The following is a 23,206-nucleotide window of genomic DNA, read 5'->3' on the forward strand; positions in this document are numbered from 1 at the left end:
CAGTGTGTGTATGCTTACATGTGGAAACATCTACAGTATGTGTGTTCATGTACAGCAAACTACGGTCCAGAGACATGCATGTCAGTTTAAATGGGGTTTCTAAATTGGCTGTAGGTTTGATTGTGAGTGTGGAGCTGTCGGTCTCTGTGTTGAGCCTTTGATTGGCTGATGACCTGCTGAGGATGCAGCCTGTGATAGGCTCCAGCAACCACCTCACACGGAATTAGAGAAGCACTAAAGCAGGGATGTCAAACTCATTTTACATGATGGGTCACATATAGCCCACTATGAGTGGGCCTGAGTAGTGAAACGGCTCTTTCTCTCAATGTAAATTAAGTTTAACTAATAATAATAATAATGGATTGGATTTATATAGCGCTTTTCAAGGCACCCAAAGCGCTTTACAATGCCACTATTAATTCACTCTCGCATTCACACACTGGTGGAGGCAGCTACGGTTGTAGCCCTGGGGCAGACTGACAGAAGCGAGGCTGCCATATCGCGCCATCGGCCCCTCTGGCCAACACCAGTAGGCAGTAGGGTAAAGTGTCTTGCCCAAGGACACAACAACCAGGACAGACAGCCTGGGGATCGAACTGGCAACCTTCCGGTTACAGATGCGCTTCCCAACCCCCTGAGCCACGGTCGCCCTGTAACTAAACATTTAATTCCTGAGATATCTTATTATAGGATAAATAATTGCAATTTCAACTGTAGGACTCAGTTTTTCTGCATGATAAAGAGATGCTGATGTAGTAATTATACAAATGGCAGTGATGAGGTCTTTATCAGCAGGACAAGCTGTAACATGTATCAAAATACAGTTTAAAGACCAAGATTTCACATTTTCCAAAAATGTCCAGTGGGCCGGATTGGAGTCTTTCTCTGGCTGATTCTGGCCCCCAGGCCTTATGTTTAACATCTCTGCCATATGCCAACAAGATGAAAGGATTTTATTTTTAAAAAGTCATCATAGTTATTTGTAGGGGATGTAACTGCAACAGACTTACAATGTACGTAATGTAGTATAGCACAAAATCTAACAATAAAAAGAAAGTAAAAGTCTAAGGACAGCTGTTTTTAAAGTAAGGTTGGAAGAACAGAAATGAAGTTCCTGCCAAGTTTTTGCGCAAGAATTCAGAGGTGACACAGTGTGGTTGTCTCAGCTTTGGGACTTGCTGAGCAGGTTGGTAGATTTTTATCTCTGCTTATTTTTTTTATCTGCTTATCTTTTTCAGATACGGTCCTCACACTAGATGTGTTCAAAAAAGGATCTCTCTTTGCAAGTTGTGCAAAGGTACGGTTAAAAGAAAGAACGAAGAATTATTTGCCATTTTGTACATATAAGTGTTGACAAGTATATATGACCAAAAGCTGCTATCCCCCCTTTATTAGGTCAGCAGTAACATTTGTATATTGCATCTGTAGGACAGGTCAGTGCGTGTGTGGCATATGGACAGTGACAGTGGTCAAGTGCGATGTGTGGCCCAGGGCTCCAGCCACACCAACGCTGTGGGCTCCATCGCCTGCTCCAGGTAACACTCCGCCTGCAAGTCGTCTAATAAGCTGGTTTTCTTTACACACGTGACAACACAGATACAAAATGAAGGGGGAAATGACTGTATGTGCATCTGCCCTTGTCTTTGTGCTTGTGCCTAGGATGAAGGCATCATTCGTTGCGACTGGTAGTCAGGACTGTACCGTGAAGGTGTGGGATCTACCTGCAGACTGCTCTGCAGAAGGAGGCATCCATCAGCTAACTGCCCGCGCCACAGAGAAAGCACATGATAAGGTACAAGGCAGAACGTTCTGGTCACAGTCCAAGAAGATCTTGTCCATTTTGTCCAGCACATTAAAGTTGCAGGACAGGTTCACGGTCACCGTGTAGTTGCCATCTTGGGAACTGGGATGCTATTTTAAAGCTTAGGTCTAAATAAGTTAAGGAGAGAGTCATAATCAGTGGTCTCTAGGATATAAAAACCACGTGTAAAGAATCACCAGTCAAATCTGATTTATAAAAAAAATGCTTGAAGGGTTTGCTGACTGCCCAAAATAAAATTTCATTTATCTGGTTCCCTGAGAAGTACAATTTAACTTTAGTCACTCAACATTTTGACTTGGTCAATTACTGTGACTTATAACAACCATTCATATTATAGTTGCAGTAAGCCAAGAAAACATGAGTAAAGACTGGCCATCTCTCTGTATTAGACTAATGGGTAAATATGTCTTATTTACCCACTTACCCACTCATCCCTTGAATTCTTTTTGTTTAAAGGCTTCACAGTGGCATCTTCATATTCTGCATAGGGCTGCCACGATTAGTCGACTAGTCAAAGTCGTCGACGACTGATTTAATAGTCGACGCGTCGTTTGAAGCTTTGTAAGATCACAAAAGACGCGGGAATAAGTAGAATTTAAGAGTGTAATAACGGACTGAAACAGAAGATGGCAGCACTGCATGTACAAGGATGCCAGCTGCCGTTAAACCCCGAAGAAGAAGAAGAAGAAGTAGCTGTGTCCCAGAATTCATAGCGCGGCCCAGCTCAGTTTCCAACAATGGCGGCAGCTAGTTAGTTTTAATATTACTCTTATTATTCTTTCTGGGTCACAAAATAAACGTTTAACATATTTTCAAGCGAGAATGTAACCGTGTAAACCTCAAATATTTGCTCAGTTTATCAAGACACCACATACTTTCAAAAGCGCGCCGACGTTTTCGGAGACGTCTGTTACCCATTAGCTCGATAGCTAGCCGGGGACAAGGCTCACTGGAGCCCGTGAGAACACCGGACTCCCGGCAAATCGTTTTCAAACTCACCACCGTCTTTCGCTACTCAGGTTAAACATATATAAGTCACTTAGATAACTTAAATATGTTATTGTTTGGCTTTTTTTAGTATTTTATTTGTTCCTGGGTAAATCGGTTTGGCTGAGATTAAAGTTATAGTTTTTACACAGCTGAATAAACATCAAGTAGACAACTGATTATCAGAAGTGTGAGATGTTCGAGAATATACTCCGGTGTCCTGTTATATTTTAGATAGCAAGGAGTTTATTAAACTTCACCGAAACAATCTGCAAATTTCATTAAAATTTAATAAACTATCATCTTGTCTTTATTTTTAGTTAGTACAAACCTTAAACACTTAAAGCTGTAAGCTAATGATAGTTATATAAGAGCAGATGCATGCTGGTGCAATAAGCTGTATGTTTTATGTCCAATGGATGCATGATGTGATTAGTCGACTAATCGCAAAAATAATCGGTGACTAGTCGACTATCAAAATAATCGTTTGTGGCAGCCCTAATTCTGCAAAACACCTGACTCAGGAAGGTTAGAGGAGCCATATGACTGCGAGTCAGTAACCGTTATTTAAATATAATTTTTAAAAAAAGAATTTAGATTATGATGCTTCTTTTTTTAAAGAACTCCACAGATGTTGTGTATAATAAGACACACGGAGTGGTGAGTCAGCCACCAGTTATGTAAACAGCTTTAAACAAGTTGGCCTCTTCTGATAAGGAAATGCAGAAAAATTCGGGCGTGGATCTGATTTCCAGTATGATGCTGGAAAGTAATCTTTCCTGCTACACCTGCCCTCATCTTACTTGGCAGCATAATAGAGCAATTAAAAGCTAGTTAATAGTGTGCTATGCGTATTTCTTTATACCAGGTTAAACCGAAGTAGGATATTGGTTACTCAAGAGTAAGGTGGAACTGCAGGCGGTGTGGCAACAGGAGTGAAGATCATGAATTTCTTTGGAAACTTTATCACATTAGTTGATCCCAATTCAGTTATTACTTCAGACTTATTAAAAAAAATAAATGTACTCATTCAAACCTTCATTTATAGGAAGCTCATCAGTTTTGTTAAAACGTCTGGTCCTTTTCTCCTTTGCCTTCCACGTCATGTCTCCAGGATGTAAACAGTGTTGCCGTATCACCCAATGACAAGCTGCTGGCTTCAGGTTCCCAGGATCGCACAGCCAAGCTGTGGTCCTTGACGGAGGAGGGAACGGTGAGCCTGCTGGGGGTGTTTCGGGGCCACCGTCGTGGCGTCTGGGCCGTTTGCTTCTCTCCTGTGGACCAAGTGCTGGCCACCACCTCTGCAGACGGCACAGCCAAGCTGTGGAGCCTGCAAGACTTCAGCTGCCTCAAGGTGGGACATTTACTGTGCATGTGTGAGAATCACAGCAGTCTCATGGTGTTGCATAAAAGTAATCATGTTCAGACATTAGTGAGGTCTAATTTGTAGCTATATTGCTTCATTTTTTCCCGCTTGTTCTTACTTGTTCTTTCTTTTTGTAAAGACATTTGAGGGCCACGATGCATCGGTTCTTAAGGTCATCTTTGTGAGCCGAGGCACTCAGCTGCTCACCAGGTAAATGCACCAAACGCGAAACCAAATGCACGCCCACGCTGCGGATCGATGTGAATGACCAATCCAGACTTTAAAAATCATGGCTTTGTTTCTCATCTTATTTCAGATATAAATCTGTCGTAGTTTGCCAAGCTTCCTCATTTATAGTAAGACAATGAAACAAACCCTGTAATTTAAAACCAAAGGTGAAAGGTCAAGAGGCTTGTCTGTGTCTCAATGAGAAATATCTTTCAGAGGTTTGGTGTTTATAGATGGCAGAGATTGAGAAAATTAGGAGAACCATTAATTGTGTCTTTGTTTCCATCTTTATTGTTCCCTGTTGTTTGCAAGAATACAAGAAATCAGAATAGAGTACAGTGAAAAAGTCTTTAACCAGCCCTCATTTCTTTATTTCTTTTTCCTCCAAAGAGCTGGACTTTCTTGTAATTTTTAGATGTGGTCATAAGCAACAGTTCTCCAGGCGTTCTGAACGTCATTCAAAGGATTTTTCTGGATATTGGCTAATTTTTTCAGTTCAATCCTTGTAGCTGACCATTTTCAGGAAAAATTTTTTTTTCTTATTTGTAAAGTCACTTGACACTGACCTAATGAATAATTCAAGCATAAAACGACACCTAACTCATAATTATATCTAATAGATAATAGAGAACCAATATAGTACCACGTGTTTAAAAAAAAAAAAAAAAGTGCTTTTGCACGAACAAGTTTATTTCCAAAGTGCTATGAGCTAAAAACTTGCTGTGATTTGCAGTGAGTCCTTAAAAAAGTGAGGAAACAAGTGGAGGACAGAAGAATCTATCTACAGCAGGTTTGCAGTATCTGAAAGTCAGGTCGATGAGGGGAGGGAAAAATTCAGCAAATATGGGACACAGGATCTGTGAGATGCACTGGCCTTTCAGTTGATCCAACTACTGTTCACTGAAGTCTCATCAGAAATGGTCAGTGGAAGGGTAGAGTGTCAAGAAGCTGTTTTTAAGGAAGGGAAACGGGGAGAAAATGACAACGTATGCCAAATTACACGAGAACTGGACTGTAAATCAGTAACATCAGGTCTGGTGGGTTCGCTCACATGTTTTGGGTCATATTGATTATTAAAAAAAAATCTAGCTTGTCTCTTAAATCTTGGTCATACTATGTTTCATAAAGGAGGATCACATATTATAAATACATTGGTGAATGACTTGTAATCAACAAATCATTAGACAGTGGTTTCACAGTCAGACGTATCCTGATCCGTGGTCTGACTGTGGCAACAGCGGATATGCTCATTTCAAGGCCTCAAAGCATGACTGTGGAAACCCAACAAATGACATAATGGTAGCTATGTCAGTTTTTCATGCTATGTCTGGTTTCCACACAGTAATTAATAATTGTTTTCCACAGTGGCTCCGATGGTTTAGTGAAGCTGTGGACCATCAAGACCAATGAGTGTGTGAAGACACTGGATGCCCACCAGGACAAAGTGTGGGGTCTCCACGCCAGTCGCAAGGATGACAAGATGGTTACTGGCTCAGCAGACTCTAACATCACCGTGTGGTCGGTAAGTAGCATTCGGCTGCTAGCCTCCAGCTGGATAGGGAATAAGAAGGGAAGGTAACGGAATAACTTTGGCCTTAAACACTTAGCAGTCAGTCTTCTAAACAAATACTGACCACCAAAACGAAGAGTTTCACTTGTTTTGCCATTAGTGTTGCTATTTTCTCTATGACTTCAATGTTTTTAACCTAAAAACTGCGTCACAATTATACAATGGATTTCATGGTGTAATCCACAAAGTTAAATAAAGATTGAAATGGACAAAGAGAGGAAATTTTAACTTGAAGAATTGTTTTTTTTTTTTTTTTTTTTAACAGTTAATAAATACTTTACATGTTCAGCAGGCACTTAACTTCACTCCTTGGTTGTTTTTTTTATCACCATTTGCACCAAGTGATCAGTCAGGTAGCTGTGTTGTTGTGACAGTAGGGAGTTTACCTTCTGAAGTATCCCTTAAGAGGGATTCAGTGCACATCTTATCTAGGTGGTAATGTTTGCTTTTTTTAAATTTATTTTCCCCTTTCTGTGTTTTAAAAAAATGTGTGTTCAGTAGATCTACAGTTTTCTCTGTTGTGCACATCTAGGATGTGACTGAAATAGAGCTGGCAGAGGAGCAGGCGAAACAGGAAGATCAGATACTCAAGTAAGTTGCACACGACATCTCTGACAGCAAGAAGAGGGATTTACTATCGTAGAACAGGCACACCTGCACCATCCATCCTCCTCTCCACTCCGTCTGCAGGGGTGGACACACTCTTTGTTTTGCTTTTAGGCATGTGGAAAGGATCACTCAACATCACTCAGACATGATCTGCTTCTGTTTTTCCATCTGTTTTGACATCCTGCCTGTCAGCAAGTCCCTCAGATGGTTTTTGTGATTTTCTTGGCTGTGGAGGTTCGCAGGTCAAAGCTGTCAGTAAAGTATGAGTGTGGGAGTGCGTGCTTTGCTGTTCTGATAAGCACAAAAAACTTTAGGGTTTCAGGTTTGCAGTATGTGAAATAATAAAGAATTTATTTCTGTATTAAATGTTAATTTGCACTTTTAAAGAGTACATGAAAGAGTACATTTCAGCTCCATGTTTTTATTCTTGCTAAAGTAGCTTTGCATGATTCCCACAAATTCCGGCCCTCAGTTCATCAACTATCTGAAACAATCATTTTTAACTATATTTTCTATCTTTATTAAGTTTTACATGTTCCCTATTGATACAGACTGCCCACCCTCATTTCCATTCATATTACTCCAAAGTAATTGACAGAAAAATAAATAAATGACAGGAAAGTTCCTATGTTTCCACCATTAGTGAGTCCACGGCAAATGGATAGTCTGTGCAATGAGCTATAATAACTTTTTCTGTTATGATGGGGGGAAAAGAGGCCTACAGGCTGGTCAGGGGGTCACTGACAATGCATTTCTCTTTTTTTTTTCTACAATCATTAGCAAAAAGAATTGAAGTTGAATTTTGCTGGAATAAATATCAGCACATTTATTGAATTAATGGGAAATAAACATAAGTGATCATGATACAAATTCCCTGCAGTATGTACAGGTGTGTGCGCGTGTGTTTGTGTCTCTGCCTATGAACCCACACCTGTATGTTTGTTGTGTCTGAAGGCAGCAAGAGCTGTCCAATCTGCTCCACGGGAAGAAATATCTGAAGGCCTTGGGTCTTGCCATCTCACTGGACCAGCCTCACACCGTGCTCACTGTTATCAAAGGTACCGACTCTGTCACACGGATCTATCACACTTTGGTCTTTAGTGTCTAACTTTGATTAGCTGTGTGCATGTAAAGTCCAAATTAGATGCTCATCTACGCCTGTCCTTTAGCTTTTCACCTGTGGTTACCTGAAATGTTGTTATTTTTCTTCTGTACGGCTGCTTTGTTTTAAACGTTGAGTCACTCGAGCACTGACGCATGCAGCTCTGGCAAACAGTGGGTCTGTGAACATATAATAACACACGCCTTGTTTCTGCGCTCATTCTCTTTTGTTCAGTGACATGTAGTTAAAACTGCGGTGACATATTGTTAATCTGAAGCTGTAACGTCTCAGTATTTTGGACTTGCTGCACTACTTATTTGTGTTGGTACAAAGCAATTTCATCGAAATGGAAGAAAATGTCTTGTTTTGTAACAGCAATGGTCATTTTTCACATCATGTTTGATTGGCTTCCACAGAGGGAGTTTTTTAGTTTGTTTGGTAGTTTAATCCTTCCACTGTTTATAGTATAATTTGAACACACCAGGATCGTTGGACAAAAATAAAATGGTTCATAGTTGGTGTTTCACAGTTTGCTTTGGAGGTGTCTTCATGTCACTGGCTGCAAGTTTGTTTTTTTGAGAAATCATGACATTCAGATGGCACCAGAGAAAACTGTGCCATTGCCAAGAACAGCCGTAAGTGAGACAAACATTGAGCTATCGACACAGCTGAATGGATGGACTCTGGGGAGAGTTTGCTGAGTCCATGTGTCAGACCCTATATGAACAGACTGTCTGCTGACTCTGACTAGTTGTCCCATGTTGCTTCCAGCGATCCGTGAAGGAGAGAATAGCTCCGAGCTGTTGGAAAAGACGCTGCTGAAGCTACGACAGGATCAAAAAGGTAGCCTGTTAAAAAGAGAATGACTGCGTTTTTACACAATACCAATACCTGTCATTTCAGACAGTAATACAGAAGTTTCCTTCTTTCTTTCTTCTGTTTTCTTGGATCCACTCAGAGTCACTTCTGCGCTATTGTGTGGTGTGGAACACCAACGCCAGGAACTGCCTGAATGCCCAGGCTGTCCTACAGGTGCTCCTCACACACCTGCCCCCCGAAGAGCTGCTGCAGTACCAGGGAGCCCGATCACACCTTGAGGGCCTCATTCCATACACAGGTTAGCAGGGGGGACGAGTGCTTTGACGAACAGAGACCAAAACTGCATCAGACAAAAAAGAAGAAAAAGCTTTTACTCTGATTATTTACTCAAAGTGGCCACAGATTGATCTAAACTTTAGAAACACTCAGAAACGTACAAATAAGTGTCTCATATACGGAATACAACACTAGAATTAAAGGAATGAAAACTGCAAGTGTGACCCTTTCCTTGTAGCGTTCTGTGAAAATTAGGTGTGTGCAATGTTATGTAAAGAGTTCAGACTGCAGGGGTTTGATTGTAGTATGTGGTTAACTAGAGAAACTGGATAGACAATAGAAAAAAGGATGTTTTGGTCTTTATGCCATGTTTATTAAACATGATATACATGAGTACAATCAATTTTCCTACATGGAAAAAATAACTGTTGTAAATTAATAGACTTTTTACTTTCTTTTTTATTTATTTATGGTCATTTTCCCCACAGAGAGACACATGCAGAGGATTGGGCGTCTGCTGCAGGCCTCCATGTTCTTGAACTACATGTGGCAGAAAATGAGAGTGGCCGGAGCGCCGTCCAGGTGAGACTCCGCTCTGAACGCTTTGACAAATCACCGCGCTGAATGTTGACTGAATCCCGGTGTTTACGAAACAACACTGGCACCTTTCTAATATTGACTCTCGTGCTGCTTGTTTGTGGTTTCAAAGCAAATTGTTATATTAAAGGAAAATTTCACCACAAAATCAGATTTAAGTTTGTGTTTGTTTTGTTTTGTTTTCCAATCTGATTAGAATGAAGAACCGCTGACATGAACAGTTGTCTAAATGAGGTGTCAACTTTTAACGGCATATTTGACCGTTTGGCTCTCCAAATGTAGTGCAGGAGCAGCCTTAAACCATAGCTGGAAACATGCTATGTGAGGTTATTAAATGAAAATATTTTTAGTTTGTCAGCCTAATTTATGCTATTATATCTTCTCCAGTATGGGCCAAGATGAAGACATGGATACGACACCTCTGGCACAGGCTCAGCCTTTCTTTGTGATCGACAAGGAGAAAAAGAGCAGCAGCGACGAGAGACGAGATGAAGGCAACGACAGCGACGGTGAACAAGACGAAGATCCAGATTCCTGTGTTGAAGATGAAGAGGAGCTCGAGGATGTCAGTGCCACCAACAAAGCCTCCACTGACAACGGGCGAGTAGAAAACGGAGCAAGCCACAAAACTAACGGCAAGCACCACTCTGAGAGCGAGGAGAGCTCTGAAGAGGAAGACCAGGAGGAGGAAACGACAGTTAAAAAGACAAAAGGTCTCCCTGTTTCTTTGGCTCAACAGTGCCAGACTTTTGCCAGCTGACAGGAATCAGTTTGGAAACAATAGGTTTTCTTATCTCAGATTATTGGCAGCTGGAGAAAGTTCAGATGTGAAATTGATAACATTTGTTAGGACGGCTTCTCTACAGACTTTGAGTCATGTGCCAAAGCATCAGCTCCTCCATGCAGATTTTAATGACCCTGACTTCTTCAGACAAAAAAAGAGGAAAAGGGGACGCGCAGGAGGAGGAAACCTGGACCATCTTCACACTCACCACATGCCATTGTGTTGTTCTGCAGTAGTGCAATGTCCTGATCTACCAGCTCAACTAAATGAACACACTTTTATGTAACCCAGACAGCAGTTTCCTCATATAACCATGGAGTATTTTGTTTTGTTTTTAAAGAGGTTGTGACTGCAAATGTTAATAAAATAAACAATGTTTGATTTAAAAGGAGTCACATTTTTATTAAAATAAAATAGCTACAAAGGGAGTAAATTAAATTTGAACCCATGGCATTCACTTGATGCACAGGCGTAGAAAAAAGTGTGTCAATTCACCCATTGACACACATTCATACAGATGTGTGTCAATAGGTGAATGAGGCATGTTTTATAAAGTGCCTAAAATGCACAAGAACCAGTCCATCTGCTATGTGAGTGAGCGCCAGCACGAGTTGTGGTTTCCTGGCAGGCTTTAGATAAGGACTGCAGTTCTTGAGGATTCATGCTCGGCATGGAAAACAGCTGAAAAATGTCCTTTAGTTTAGATAGAGCTTCATCTTCCTGGTTCATCCAGGTTTTTGCAGCACAGGCCCCTGAAAGTGTAAAACAAGCTGAAGGTATGAAATCAAAAGCAGGATGTCTAAAGGTGTATTATTAGTTCCATTATGGGAAATGTCAGTCTTGAATAAACCAGCTCAACTAGAGTTTTAACCCTAGTTGACTCTTGGAATCAAGAAGTAAACCTATCATGCTTTTAAATGACAGGTGAAGCCGGCGCTCTTGGAGGAAACCCAAGCAAGGGCGAGATTGTCCTCTAAGCCTCTGATTTTATGACATTCAAAACCGAACTGCAACATTTTCCTTCTAACTTCATGTGTTTGAAACAAGGTTTAGATGTGAAACATGCCAAAACAAACATGTTGAGTTCCCCAAAATGCTTTTATTTGCTCTCAGCTTCTCAGTAACACGAGTGCACCCAGATCAGATAATGAAGTGTGTGTTCTGTGTTGACTATCCACACGCGCAGGCGGCGGGATAGGCTGCGAAGGTTTTTCAACAGGAATTTAAACAACTTCCACACACTGGTATGCAGACAAACATTTACTTTTCCTGCAGTCAAAATGAGCAGATGAGCCATCGTTTGTGGAATCTACACAGACTATATGCATATAAGGCACAACACAAGGCTTCCAGTATGGAAAATAAAACGAGGCATGTTAAATGATCGATTGGTCAAAGTGGTGATGATACAGGAGCTATCACATATTCATCTAATCATCTAAAACAAAAGAACAGTTGTTCTTCTGTACTTTTATAACTCCAACAGTGACAAAAATAAAGCTTTATTTTTCAAACAGGAACTTTATCAGCTGATGATCTCAGCTTGTGTGGGTGACAGAGCACCTTTTGCTGCATTCTTGCGGGTGACAGAAGTACACCGGGAGAGGATCTCCTGGGCGCCCGGTCTGGGTGGCACCTTGGGTATTTTGGGTGATTTGTAGAGCGTGGGATCAGAGACACTCGAGATCAGCCTCCCCCCTGAGCCGCTCGTTGGGCTGAGGGTGTTGCTCGTCCCCGGTGGAGGCGTGCGGCTGAGACGCAGCCATTCATCATTGGCAGTGGGGCTCAGGTTCAGGGACGAGTTAAAGCTGGAGTCGTCACTGAAGCTGAAGTCGGTGCTGTCGCTCATAAAGCTATCCTCACTATCCTCCGTCTGACTCCCGGAGAGGACGCGTTGTTCGTCCTCTCCATCCATCTTCACCGTGATCACGGGCAGAGGAGGGTGAGAGGGAGAGGTGGGTAAAGTGGAGATATTGGTAGCAGCACTGGTACTGTTTGCAGCAGGCTGTGCATGAGGTTGTTCAGACAAAACCTCAAGAGACACAGACCTCTGCCTACTCTCCGGCAGGATCAGGAGAGGTGACGAAGACCTTACGGGGGGATGTTGCAGCAGGCTTCCTTGGGAGAGGCTCAGTTGAGAGTGCTGTTCCAGATTCGAGGATGGAACGAGAAGGGAAGTGTGGCGGCGCTGATCCAGGTGATGGGAAGCGTTATGAATATGAGGGTAGCGGTGGGGCTGCAGTATCATGGTGGGAATGTAACCCAATTTTCCACTGGATCTGTTAGATGATAAGAATGAAGAAATCAAAGTAATTTAAAGTTGGAAATCATGCATCGTTCTTTTATTTCCACATACATGGCTACATAACAAGTGTCAGGCCTTTTGTGCAACTTTAAGCCATGACAACCGATGTTATGATAGAAATCCAGTTAAATCAGGCTGTGCTATGGTACAAAATTCTGCTATTTATTCTTTTTTAAATTAGGAAGAGATTTAAATTTCTTTTTCAAAGGAAATTACTATGAAAACATAATCGGTCATTAACTGTCTGTGCTTAAAATAGATTATTCATCTCATTTGAGTTGCCTCTGCTGATTGGTTGACAGGGCAGTGACACTCACTGAGCCTGTCTTTTCTTTTATCAGCTGTTCATCGTTGCCTACTAATGTTCATGCGACCCAACCTGTGTTTCTGGCTTTTTGGCAGTCACAGAGAAAGATCTGGGTGGCTGCAACTCTCATGGCTTGCAAGAATCTGTAACAAAATAACTTGAAATAAAAGTTTCAGCCCAGACTAGAATACCTGACGAGCCACCAGCCATTTTCAGATTTCTGCAGGACTTCCACCACAGCACCTATGGTTACGGTCACCTCGTCAGTTTTGGTGGCCTTGTAGCTCTTGACTGCAGTGTAGAGTGCTCCTGGAGAGAGAATGAAGGATTAGACATAATGCTTTGCAATATGAATGATATTCACTGAATAAGGAAATACATAATGAGAGTGCAATGTCGTGAGAAAGGGTACAAGAAAAACTGTAACTATGTGTACCTTTTTCAGGAATTTCATCCATCTCCTCATGATCTTCATTATCATCATTTGTCCTCTCCAGATAGGGTGCAGGAAACCAGGCCATCCGCCTGTCTTCAGTCTCCACCAGCCACCATCCTGAATCACCAGAAACATGCATTTTACTGCTCACATTGAGTTATCTGTGTTAACTGAAAGCTGTCGGCTCACCTCCTTTGTCTTTGATGACCACATCGAGTTTGTCACCCTTGACCACTTTCAAAGGTTTGTTCTTGAAGTCTTTGGTGTCATACGGGGCGACACACGTGTATGCTTCTGTGATAAACGGCTGGGTCACTTCACCGCCGTTTGCGTGAAGTCCTTCGCTTCTGAGTTCATCCTCCGGGGGCATGATGATGATGCTAAGGAGGAAGAGCAACACAGACATGCACAATGTCAGAGTCATGCATTCATCTTGCATTATACATATTTATTTATGTACTCGTGCACTCAGAAGATTGAACCTGCAGATACAAGATTTTGCAAATGTTACAGTCCCTAAATTAGATCTGTGTGGGTAACTTTAACTAAAAGCTATTATAAAACATTTATTGTGCAATAAATGTTTAGCCATACCCGTTTTTGGCAAAGTCCGGCTGCAGGTCCTGCTCTTTAGGGTTCAAGAACTGGATGAGCTCTGCAGACTGAGACACTCGCTGGTCACAGGACAGGACTGCATTGCAATATTTCTGCAAATATTTCAGGCGCACCAGTGACTTGGTTGGGGCTTTCCCTTGACTTTTTTGCTTCACCCTCCCCTCTGAAATCCCAGAGAACGATTTTAGTTACAATCCCATCGGTCTGTAAGTGAACCACGCGATTCTTGTAAAGCAGCAAGTGTGGTCTACATGACCCGAACATACCTCGAAATCTGGGGACAATTCTGTCAGATTTTCTCAGCTTGTTTGCAGGTGGGAATGCTTTCTTCAGTTGTTTCTGTGAGAAATAATTTGAGTAACAAAACAAACAAAAACAAAAGTTACCTGGATATGTGCAACTTGGAAAAAACAAAAGAAAGAAGGTGTTTTATACTCACATGCATTTTCATGAATTCTCGAAAACGTCTGTAAATCACAACACTGCTCTCGTCGGACCAAAGCACAGAAGTCTTGTAAAACTGGAAAAGAAAAGGCAGCTTTTCTCAGGTGAGGCACACATTTTATTTAATAAAAAACCCACACATAGAACCAGGAAAGTGAAAAATCCTTTGCTGCTTACTTTGGTCTTTTCCTTCTGCAGTACTCCAACTAGATGGATGCTTATGGGATACTGCTTAGCCTCCATAATGACAGCACAGATGGGTGCTTGGGAGCTGCAGTGAAACTAGCTCAGCCTTTTCCAGGTATGTGACTGAAGCAGTGAGGCTCTACAGGTGAATTTATGCTTCCTCCACCGGAGCAGGTGTGGCTCTGGTTTACGTAGGCAACAATAGGGGGAAAATCTGCAGTTGTGTACATGCTGGAAATTCTTGCAAATTAGCTTTGGTGCATATCACACAAAATATATTTTCACAAAAAAGTTGAATTTATATTGATATTTATATAAAACTGCAGTTTTTGTTTTTTTAGTGTTCATTTTTGAAAAGAACAGAATTTACTCCTGATTTTCTCTCTCTTTCTTTCTTTGTTACACACACACGCGCACACACACGCGCGCACACACACACACAGTTGTATTTCCATGACAATGACTTACATTCATTTCCTGGAGACTTTGTCTAATCCAAATGTAAAGCTTAATGTTAATTTTGTTTGATAATATGTTGTGTGATGTTTCGTTCTGTGTAGCACTTTTTTTTACAAGAAGAAAAAAAGTAGAATAAATTAAACACAGAAATGATCAAAAATATTTTTTATATATTAGAGGATCAATTTGCATGATCATGAAGATAATGAAGTAGCACAAGTGACACATATGGTGTAATGAAAAGAACAACTAGTGTTTGTAATGGTAGCGTTGCTAGTTTATTTTATTAATTTACAAAAATACCTGACAATATAGAGCACCACTTCTTTTAAATCCATACAGCTTTGATTCTGATATATAAATATGGATTTATTATGCACGCCTATGAAAGTTTTTTTTTTTTTTGCGTGAGTAATTATTGGATTTCCTGCTGTTGGTCTAAAACCAGACAGACCATAAAGTATTGCTGCAGACAACTACTCATAACTAATTTCTTAAGAAAGAAACCACCATTGTTAAACCCAGATGAGGAAGTTAGTGGGGGAAAAAATTCTTCTGTGGGCCGTAAATATTTCTTCCTGTCTTCTGAGGAATTTTGATCTGTAGCACGTAGGCCAACCTGGTGACAATTTTTTTCTTTCTAGACTTTTATGTTCTTTGATTGCCATCAGCAGCCTGTGGATAACCCCCAAAGCAAAAATATTCATTTAGTCTCTGCCCATTTCATTCAGTTAAATGTTGTTTAAAAAAATAAAATAAAAGCTGAAGCAGCTCAACATAGATATGTTTTATTTTCTCTTAGCATTTAACACTAAAGGAAGATCAAACCAGTGAAATGTTTAACAATGCATAACTCTTTTATTTGAGCAAGTCTTGATAAATAGCTTTCTCATGGTCACTGTGATACAGAGTTAGCATTAGTGACTACTTCCTCATTCAGTGCAGGCTGAAACAGAGGTGACAGACTCAAACAATGGCTAACTTTGACTTTTCAGCACTTCCAGCATGTTAGAGGGACTACAAAGCGGGACTATTGCCCAAACAGCTAAACAACAGTATTGATATCAGCTGAGATGGTCACAAGAGAAAAGCAGTTTGGTTTGTGTGGTCAGCTACTGTCATCTGCTAGCTGCTGTTACATGTGATCCAGACTGTACCAAGTAATCGCTCTGTTATTATAAAACACTCTTTAAAGAGCAGCCAACCATACAAATATGTATCAAAGTTATTTATTTCTCCTCACAGCAGAGTTAGAATACACCATCTTTCATAAAGCAGGACTTCTCTGTCATGACTTAATTACAGACTCCAAAATAAACATTTCTTCTACATTGCACATTTTACAGTTTTTTGTTAATCATGTAACAAGAGTCATTAGGATAGTAATATCTGCGATCTCCTCGCTTGAGTTAAAAGACTGTAGTGTGAATAGCATTCGCACATCAACTTATACCCGAGGTCTGAGCTTTAGCTTAGCCAGATAACACACAGTTTCTCTCATATTATTAAATGTTCATGATTTCAAATAAAGCAACATTAAACTAGTCACCCATCTTAAAAACAACAGAAGGAGCTTTACAGTTAAAATTGTAAGGCAGCAAAAATTAAGTGGTGTAAGAAATTCGACCCATTATTAATCTTTGGCTTGCATAGATAAACACTTTACAAAGTTGAGATGATTTTTCAAAAAGCTGCAGCTTTTTACAAACAAGGTTTTCACTCATTTCCAGCTCATCCATATCAGGATTACTAAAATACATATTGCCTGAACATTACAGCAGCATACCATCCCTGATCATATAGAACCTGCATAAAAGCTTTCATGCATCTCTGCTTGTGGCGCATCTAACTCGTTAATCATCACAGGTCCTCAAAGATTTTGTATCTTTCAAATAAGATAAATATATTAAGCTTTACTCTTTTTTCCCCCAACTCTTAAAAGCAACACTTTGTCTTAACAGAAACAAATGGAGGAAATCTGTTTTGAACTACTGAGGAAATTTTTTTACAAGTGCAGGAAAAACAAAACAAAACAAAACAAAACAAAACCAGAAAACAAATTTCAATCTGCCGCAGCAACTGTGAGAAAATTCCACGTCTCACAGATCTTCCTTATGGTTCTTCATCTGTGCCTTCTTTCTATCAGTCCAGCAGAAGAGTGTCTGACCAGCTGTGTTTTTCCTTGCCAGTGAGGAAAATGGGTCACCTCCATTCTTGGCATTAAAGGATTCTCCATCCCGTTTAAGCACAGGGCAGCATGAACCTTCTTTTATGTCACTCCGCATCCCTGCGCAGCCACGTCACCGAAATTCGTAAATAGGCATACTGTGCTCTCGAATATGGTTCAGGCTTAAAGACTGGTACCTGCAGAAAATAAGTTGGAAAAACAAAACCAATCATCAGACATGTGTTCATGTGAAAAACTGCAAACTTGAGCTGTTTTCACTCCAGATAAAGTTGGAAGAATCTCATCCAGGCATCGTCTGAGTAGCCCTTCCTGACATTAAACAAGGTCTCACCAACATGCTTCCTTTATACTCTCAGGATCCAGCTAAAGTAACTGGCACTACTTGGGTACTTTAAGACTCAGAAAACAAAGTTTTTGCAAATGGGGCAGATTCAGTTTTACTTTGAAAAAGTAAATAACTGGCAAAGAGAGAGACACTTCTGGAAACATTCCTGATAGGATCTCATCTGCTGCAATAATTAAGCCAAACATTGTGCACATTATACCACAATGTATCAGCATTTAAGAATTTCGCCTGTAAAATGGCAGCTATGCCCTAAACATCAAGCATGGTTTGGGTAAAGAATCATACAGTGATCATTGTCTGCATGTTTGACTAAATTCTTTCTAAACCTGTAGGAGGAGGAGTCATTTTTGTCAATTGTGGGTGACTGATGCCTTGGGATGGAATAAGCCCATCAGTCCTTCGGCTGACTGAGTTAATAGTACAAATGGCAATTTATATAGCACATTTAATTCTAAGTACAGTAAATGTGCTTCACACAGAGAGATTAGAAACATTACAACTTGTGTAGGTTTTACAATGCTTTCAGGCAGTAACATGAGTGAAATGACAGCAATATGAGGCCATAACAAGTTATAGAAAAGAATACAAAGGACTGTTGAAAGCAATTTAAAACTTAAGTAAACATGAGGAAATATTATTACCTTCAGGAATTATATCAATGTTGTGTGAGTACACCTATTCAAATTGGGATGACTCCCTCTAGTGATACATAATAACCCTGATACTGTTCCAATTTATTCCCACTTTGCACCACCTCCCAATTTATATTTTTCTGCTATTATAGCCACCATATAGTCCTGGCTTACTTTCAGTAGCAGAGCATTTATTACCACTGCTACTCTTCCCCTTTACAATCCCAATACCAAAAAACTTGTACAAATGAATAAAAACAAACAAAACTAACAGTGATTTGTAAATTTCAGAACAAAGTGTTTGAACTGCACAAGTGTAACACTTAAATACATTAACTCATTTTGAAGTTGATGTAACAACATGTCTGAAAAGTGCATCTAAGAGAGGCAAAGTTTCCCAGAAGCAAGGATGGTTGGAGCTTAGCAATCGACAGGAAACCGCATTCAGAAAAACGTTTCATAACACAGAATTGTGAAGACTGAATATCTGATTTACAGTATCATAACAAAGACTGAGAATCTGAAGAAATCAGCACACACGACTACAAATCATCAATCCATTTGTTTCTGCTTCTCTAATTCAGATTGTGTTGAAGGTCAAGGAAACTGAAATACCTTTTGGAAAATAAGAAAGCTGGTCCTTCTGACAAAAAAGGAGATTGACCACCTGGCTTGTTGGCAATACTCTAACAAGCCAGCATCTCTCTGGTATACGAGTGCATTAGTGCCTATAATTGGCAGCTTGTACATCTGGAACAAGCACGATCAGTGCTAAAAGGTATATGCGGGTTTTAGAACATATCCTCTCATCCATAAGTCTTTTCTCCCCACAGGAGGCCTTCAATATTTCAGCAAGACAATGCTAAACCATATACTGCATCAATTATAGCAGCATGGCTTCATAGTTGAAGAGTCCAGGTGCTGAACTGCCTGCCTGCAGTCCAGACCTTTCACCAACAAAAAACATTTGGCATATAGTGAAACAAAACGTACAACAAAGCCAACTCGGGCAGCTACAATTCTATGAAGACGAAAGTCCAGCAGCTGAACTTGTCTGTTCCAGGTAGTTTACAGAAGATTAAGAAAATAGGAGGCTACACATTGGTAAACACAGCCCTTTCTCAACTTTTTAGACGCGTTTCTGGCGTCAAATTACAAATGAGTTAATATTTTTCTTAAAATGGTACATTTGATCTGTTTTATTTGTACTACTGTAAATAAAAGTTTACGATTTGCAAAATTTTACACAACATTCCAACAAACACATGGATGCAAAGTCACGCGGCTGAGGTGCATGTGTGAAAACTGTTTTAATGATTAGTAATTACCACTCTGAGCTCCGATGATAATAGTAACCCTCAATAGTGGCTGTGGACTTCTGGAAGCAGATGTAGTAGAAACCTGCAAAGGAGGCACCACTGATATCTTTGATCGTGTGGTCTGGAACTAGAAACTGCTCCTGAGTGCACAACAAGAGCGGAGGTTAAAGTCTGACCCCAAGCTGAGAACACGCACAAATTAATTTCACAGCTAAAATGAATGACAGAGTGCCAACCTTCCACCTCATGAAGATATAGTCACTGTTTTCCAGTGCATCATAGTCAAAGTCATCAGAGTTGAAGTTCCTGGCATATTTGCAAAAAGCCTTAAACTTGCTCTGGTGACAAAACAGAAGAGCAGGAAATAAATACCAACATCTGCAACAGATCTTCTGACAGTAACCATTTGGCTATAAAAGAGTTGGTAAACAGGTGTCAGCAATCACATTAATTAAAGCACTGCATCATTAGTAACACCTGTGCTACTCATACTCCTTAATATCAGGTCAAAAAAACAAAAACAAAAATGTTGTGAAATAGGCTTTGTTTGATTCCCCTACTTTATCTTCTACATGGCAGAAGATAAAGTAGGGGATAAAGTAGTATAGGTGTTAGCTGAAAAATCAGGAATGGCGAAGCAATGACCTCCACACACAACATTAGGAAAGGCTTTCCTGAAAGACATAAGGACACAAACTGCCCTCAAACTGGTTAGATAAGGAGCTGTGACGACTTTAACTGTGCCCTTTCGAGAAAAAGCTGTGTCATGGTATCCAGCTTTCCAAGCTAAAGAAAACTGACACATGTCCAAAAACTTAAAAATCAATGATGAAGAAAACTAAAAGCACGTTGTTCGTTCACATGCACTTTATTGATCAACTACTACTTCTTTGATCATTGCAAAATTATTAACAGCACTTCCTGCATCAGTTAAAATAAGTAAATTAAAAATCAGCAGGACTTACCCAGTGTTTTTTATCCACATCCTCATCCGCATCCCACTTTCTAGTTAAAAATGGCCTTTTCCGGCTGATCATTTCTCCAGCGAAGAACGTTGTTAGAGTCGGATACTCCTGCCAGACACAGAATGAATCAGGAGGGAAAGATAAAATGGGACTGTTCGCAACGTGATTTGGTACTCGTTTTAAAACTGCATTTATCCTGCACTGTGCAAATAGCCTATTCAAATGTCCAGATTTCCTGTAATTTACATGTTGATAGGCAGGGCTTAAGCTTCAGGATCAGCAGAATAGATGTAGTGTATTATTCCTTTTCATCTGTCTGCTTTCACAATTTCTTAAAATATGGTACTGTATAACATATAAAAAATAATAAAGCGGCAATAAGAGGAATGCTCCCTTGCTTTAATTTTCTCATGGATACCAGGTGAGCTTTAATACAACTCCTTCACTCACAACCTGACTTCTCATCTTTCAGGGATCCCCCTGACCTTTTTGCTTCCATATGTTACATAATGTAATGGGTATACAGCTGACACTTGAGCTTAAGCATGTGTGGTTAGCCCTAAAGGCCTCACATCTAGCCAAATCTACTTTGCTTAAGTTGAATGAATGGGATTGTTCTAGGGAAAGTTTAAAAAAACAAAAACAAAAAGAGTTGGCTGATGCAACCAAGCTGGCCATTATTTAACTAAAGTTAAACTTGGCTCTTCTTTTACTCATAAGTTGATTGATTACACTTTTTAAGATTTTTTGCTTTTGAAGTGGAAACGTTGTGAAACACTGGTCTAATGTACTCTGTCACATTGCAGACTGCTTAAAGCGAGTGGAAACCAGTCAGTGGATCGACTTCAAAAGAATAAAGGTCAGTCTTACTACTCATGATGTAGCTGGGAGACTTACCTCAGTCAGGCCATTGATTTTCAGGTAGCCACACAAATACGAGTCCTCTACAGTCACATGCTGAGAAAGACAGAACACATATTTTACTGATGGTTCCACATGACAAGCACAAAATCCTTCATGGTAACAAGAAAACTGTAAGTTGGTGGGAAAGCTCACCGAGATGGGAAATATCATATTAGCTGTGTCAACACCAGCTGCTATATTAATACTGCAATTTAAGTAGCTTTGAAGGGGGGTTAAACGCCAACTTGTCTGTGAAACATCGGTTTTTAAAGCCAAGTTGTCCCAAATTCAAACTCCAAAAGAAGACATAAGGTCATCTAAGCTAGCTCAAAATTTGCTCAACATGTACGAAAAGCAACAAAAAAACAAAAAACGAGCTAATGCAGCTAACATCTGGAAAGATAGCAAGTTAGCAACTATGGATGCACAGAGTCTACTCATATGCAGACTTTGTATATAACTATACAGGACCACAAAATTACCTGCAAGACCACCTCAACGTCGTACGAGTTGCCTTTACTTTTCTGGTATCCACGAAACTGTGCGCCGCTGTACAGAAGCGAGGTGGCCACCCCCGGCTGGTGGGTGTTGATCGGGGCAGGGGGGACGAGAGAGGCCGAGGATGGGCAGGCCGATCGGGTGCCGCGGTACTCTGCTCGAACAGGCATGACGAGCGATAAGGTGCCACCGTCAGCAACCGTCATGAGCTTTGTCCCCGGGAACACCGCAGTTGCAGAGAGAAAAAAGTGGGTGCTGACACAGGAGGGCCTGTCAGCTACGTAAATTCTCAGAGCTCCAAAACTTCGCTCAAATGAAAACCTAGTCCGAGAACTCGCTTCTGCCAAACGCCTCTTCCCTGAATTTGATTGGCTGGGAACTGGCGCGCGACTGCTTCAGCTGGATTCTTATTGGAAAAGGCGCCGAAAGTTGTTCTGGGTATTGTATTCAAATCTCACGCAGTTCAAGATTTTTTTCTTTTAACAGTAGCTTTATTTATACACTTTAACACAGACAGCGACCAACTCACGTTTGCATGATTTAGTATATTTAAAAAAAATATGGGCCTGAAGTGCTGAAATCACACATAGAATCATACAATATTTTAGAAAGTGTTGAGATCAATTAAGGTTAATTCACAGCAGTTCAATTACATAATTAGGTAAACAAAAGAGCAGAATGGTCAACGGCTCACCAATCTGGAAAAAAACCAGTGTATACAAATTGTGTAACAATTTCAGTTCCATAACATGCAATTGTAAAGACTAAATATCTCTTCATCCACAGCACATAAAATCATCAAAAGATTCAGAGAAAATCGCTGCCTAAGAGACAAGGCTCAAAATCACTGCATTACACACAGGTGCTATTCCAGTGCATGGACTCAGGAACGCTTCCCAAAAAAACATAATTTGCTGTGCCGTCCACAAATACAGGTTAAACATCCATGATGGAAAAAAGAAGACACGTTATTCACATACACCACCGTCTTTTCTAGACTAATGCTCATTTACAGTGCTGTGAAAAACTATTTTCCTCCTTTCTGATTTATACCAATATATTAGTTTATTCATGCCAACAGTCAAACATGGTGGTGGTAGTGTGGATGGTCTGGGGTAGCTTGTGGCCATGATGTCTTCATCAGTACATTTGGTTCTATGTAAAAAAAAATGTCCACTTGGGTGTTTCCTAAGTCAGGAATATCAGTGGATGATGTAGGGTGGTGGGAAGAAATGGAGCAGGGGTAGGGGTGGGGGTCAGGGGGATGAAAGCAAGAGATGTTTGCAAACAGTCTCTGACAAAAAAAATAACATCAACAAACAAACTTGTGAATACATTACTGCATTGCACACTGACCAAAATTTTCCACGTGTGGGACTAATAAAGGTTTATCTTATCTTACATTTTTCCTCTTCCAATGCTTTCCAGGCTTCTAGTAATTTG

General features: G+C 40.4%; 3 protein-coding genes across 3 annotated transcripts in view; 1 reads left to right on the plus strand and 2 right to left on the minus strand.

The window, feature by feature from the left end:
* The window catches only part of tbl3 (transducin beta like 3), a 15,261-nt gene extending 4,719 nt beyond the window's left edge, over positions 1 to 10,542 (plus strand). Inside the window, exons 12-23 of the mRNA XM_084926101.1 lie at positions 1,239 to 1,297; positions 1,429 to 1,535; positions 1,660 to 1,792; positions 3,924 to 4,163; positions 4,315 to 4,385; positions 5,769 to 5,925; positions 6,506 to 6,564; positions 7,537 to 7,640; positions 8,456 to 8,527; positions 8,643 to 8,801; positions 9,268 to 9,361; positions 9,764 to 10,542. Coding sequence (XP_084782227.1) covers positions 1,239 to 1,297; positions 1,429 to 1,535; positions 1,660 to 1,792; positions 3,924 to 4,163; positions 4,315 to 4,385; positions 5,769 to 5,925; positions 6,506 to 6,564; positions 7,537 to 7,640; positions 8,456 to 8,527; positions 8,643 to 8,801; positions 9,268 to 9,361; positions 9,764 to 10,136 — 1,628 coding nt within the window. The 3' untranslated portion in view covers positions 10,137 to 10,542. The remainder of the gene's footprint in view (positions 1 to 1,238; positions 1,298 to 1,428; positions 1,536 to 1,659; positions 1,793 to 3,923; positions 4,164 to 4,314; positions 4,386 to 5,768; positions 5,926 to 6,505; positions 6,565 to 7,536; positions 7,641 to 8,455; positions 8,528 to 8,642; positions 8,802 to 9,267; positions 9,362 to 9,763) is intronic.
* A 1,111-nt stretch (positions 10,543 to 11,653) lies between these two features.
* Positions 11,654 to 14,544, minus strand: noxo1a (NADPH oxidase organizer 1a). Its single transcript, XM_084926104.1, has 8 exons — positions 14,445 to 14,544; positions 14,263 to 14,343; positions 14,090 to 14,162; positions 13,803 to 13,986; positions 13,398 to 13,588; positions 13,209 to 13,325; positions 12,964 to 13,081; positions 11,654 to 12,439 (listed from the first exon to the last, which is right to left on the minus strand). Exons 1-8 carry the CDS (start codon positions 14,508 to 14,510, stop codon positions 11,686 to 11,688), a joined length of 1,584 nt encoding a protein of 527 aa, XP_084782230.1. The 5' UTR covers positions 14,511 to 14,544; the 3' UTR covers positions 11,654 to 11,685.
* A 1,581-nt stretch (positions 14,545 to 16,125) lies between these two features.
* On the minus strand, positions 16,126 to 22,127 carry gid4 (GID complex subunit 4 homolog). Its single transcript, XM_084926105.1, has 6 exons — positions 21,748 to 22,127; positions 21,260 to 21,319; positions 20,363 to 20,470; positions 19,634 to 19,735; positions 19,407 to 19,537; positions 16,126 to 17,276 (listed from the first exon to the last, which is right to left on the minus strand). Exons 1-6 carry the CDS (start codon positions 21,967 to 21,969, stop codon positions 17,213 to 17,215), a joined length of 687 nt encoding a protein of 228 aa, XP_084782231.1. The 5' UTR covers positions 21,970 to 22,127; the 3' UTR covers positions 16,126 to 17,212.
* Positions 22,128 to 23,206: the final 1,079 nt, after the last annotated feature.

Source organism: Perissodus microlepis, chromosome 4, assembly GCF_051167445.1.
Source record: "Perissodus microlepis isolate ML-2025 ecotype Zambia chromosome 4, ASM5116744v1, whole genome shotgun sequence".
NCBI classification, from domain to species: Eukaryota; Metazoa; Chordata; class Actinopteri; order Cichliformes; family Cichlidae; genus Perissodus; species Perissodus microlepis.

Excerpts from the sequence above, each read along its gene's own strand:
- noxo1a (XM_084926104.1), bottom strand. The coding sequence starts at position 14,510 with ATGGAGGCTAAGCAGTATCCCATAAGCATCCATCTAGTTGGAGTACTG. Across the intron at positions 14,344-14,444 it reads TGCAGAAGGAAAAGACCAAA|TTTTACAAGACTTCTGTGCT; the intron begins GTAAGCAGCAAA and ends TTTCTTTTCCAG. Across the intron at positions 13,326-13,397 it reads GGTCATCAAAGACAAAGGAG|GATGGTGGCTGGTGGAGACT; the intron begins GTGAGCCGACAG and ends CTGGTGATTCAG.
- gid4 (XM_084926105.1), bottom strand. The coding sequence starts at position 21,969 with ATGACGGTTGCTGACGGTGGCACCTTATCGCTCGTCATGCCTGTTCGA. Across the intron at positions 20,471-21,259 it reads AAATCAATGGCCTGACTGAG|GAGTATCCGACTCTAACAAC; the intron begins GTAAGTCTCCCA and ends TGTGTCTGGCAG. Across the intron at positions 17,277-19,406 it reads TATCATCGGAGCTCAGAGTG|GTACCAGTCTTTAAGCCTGA; the intron begins GTAATTACTAAT and ends TATTTTCTGCAG.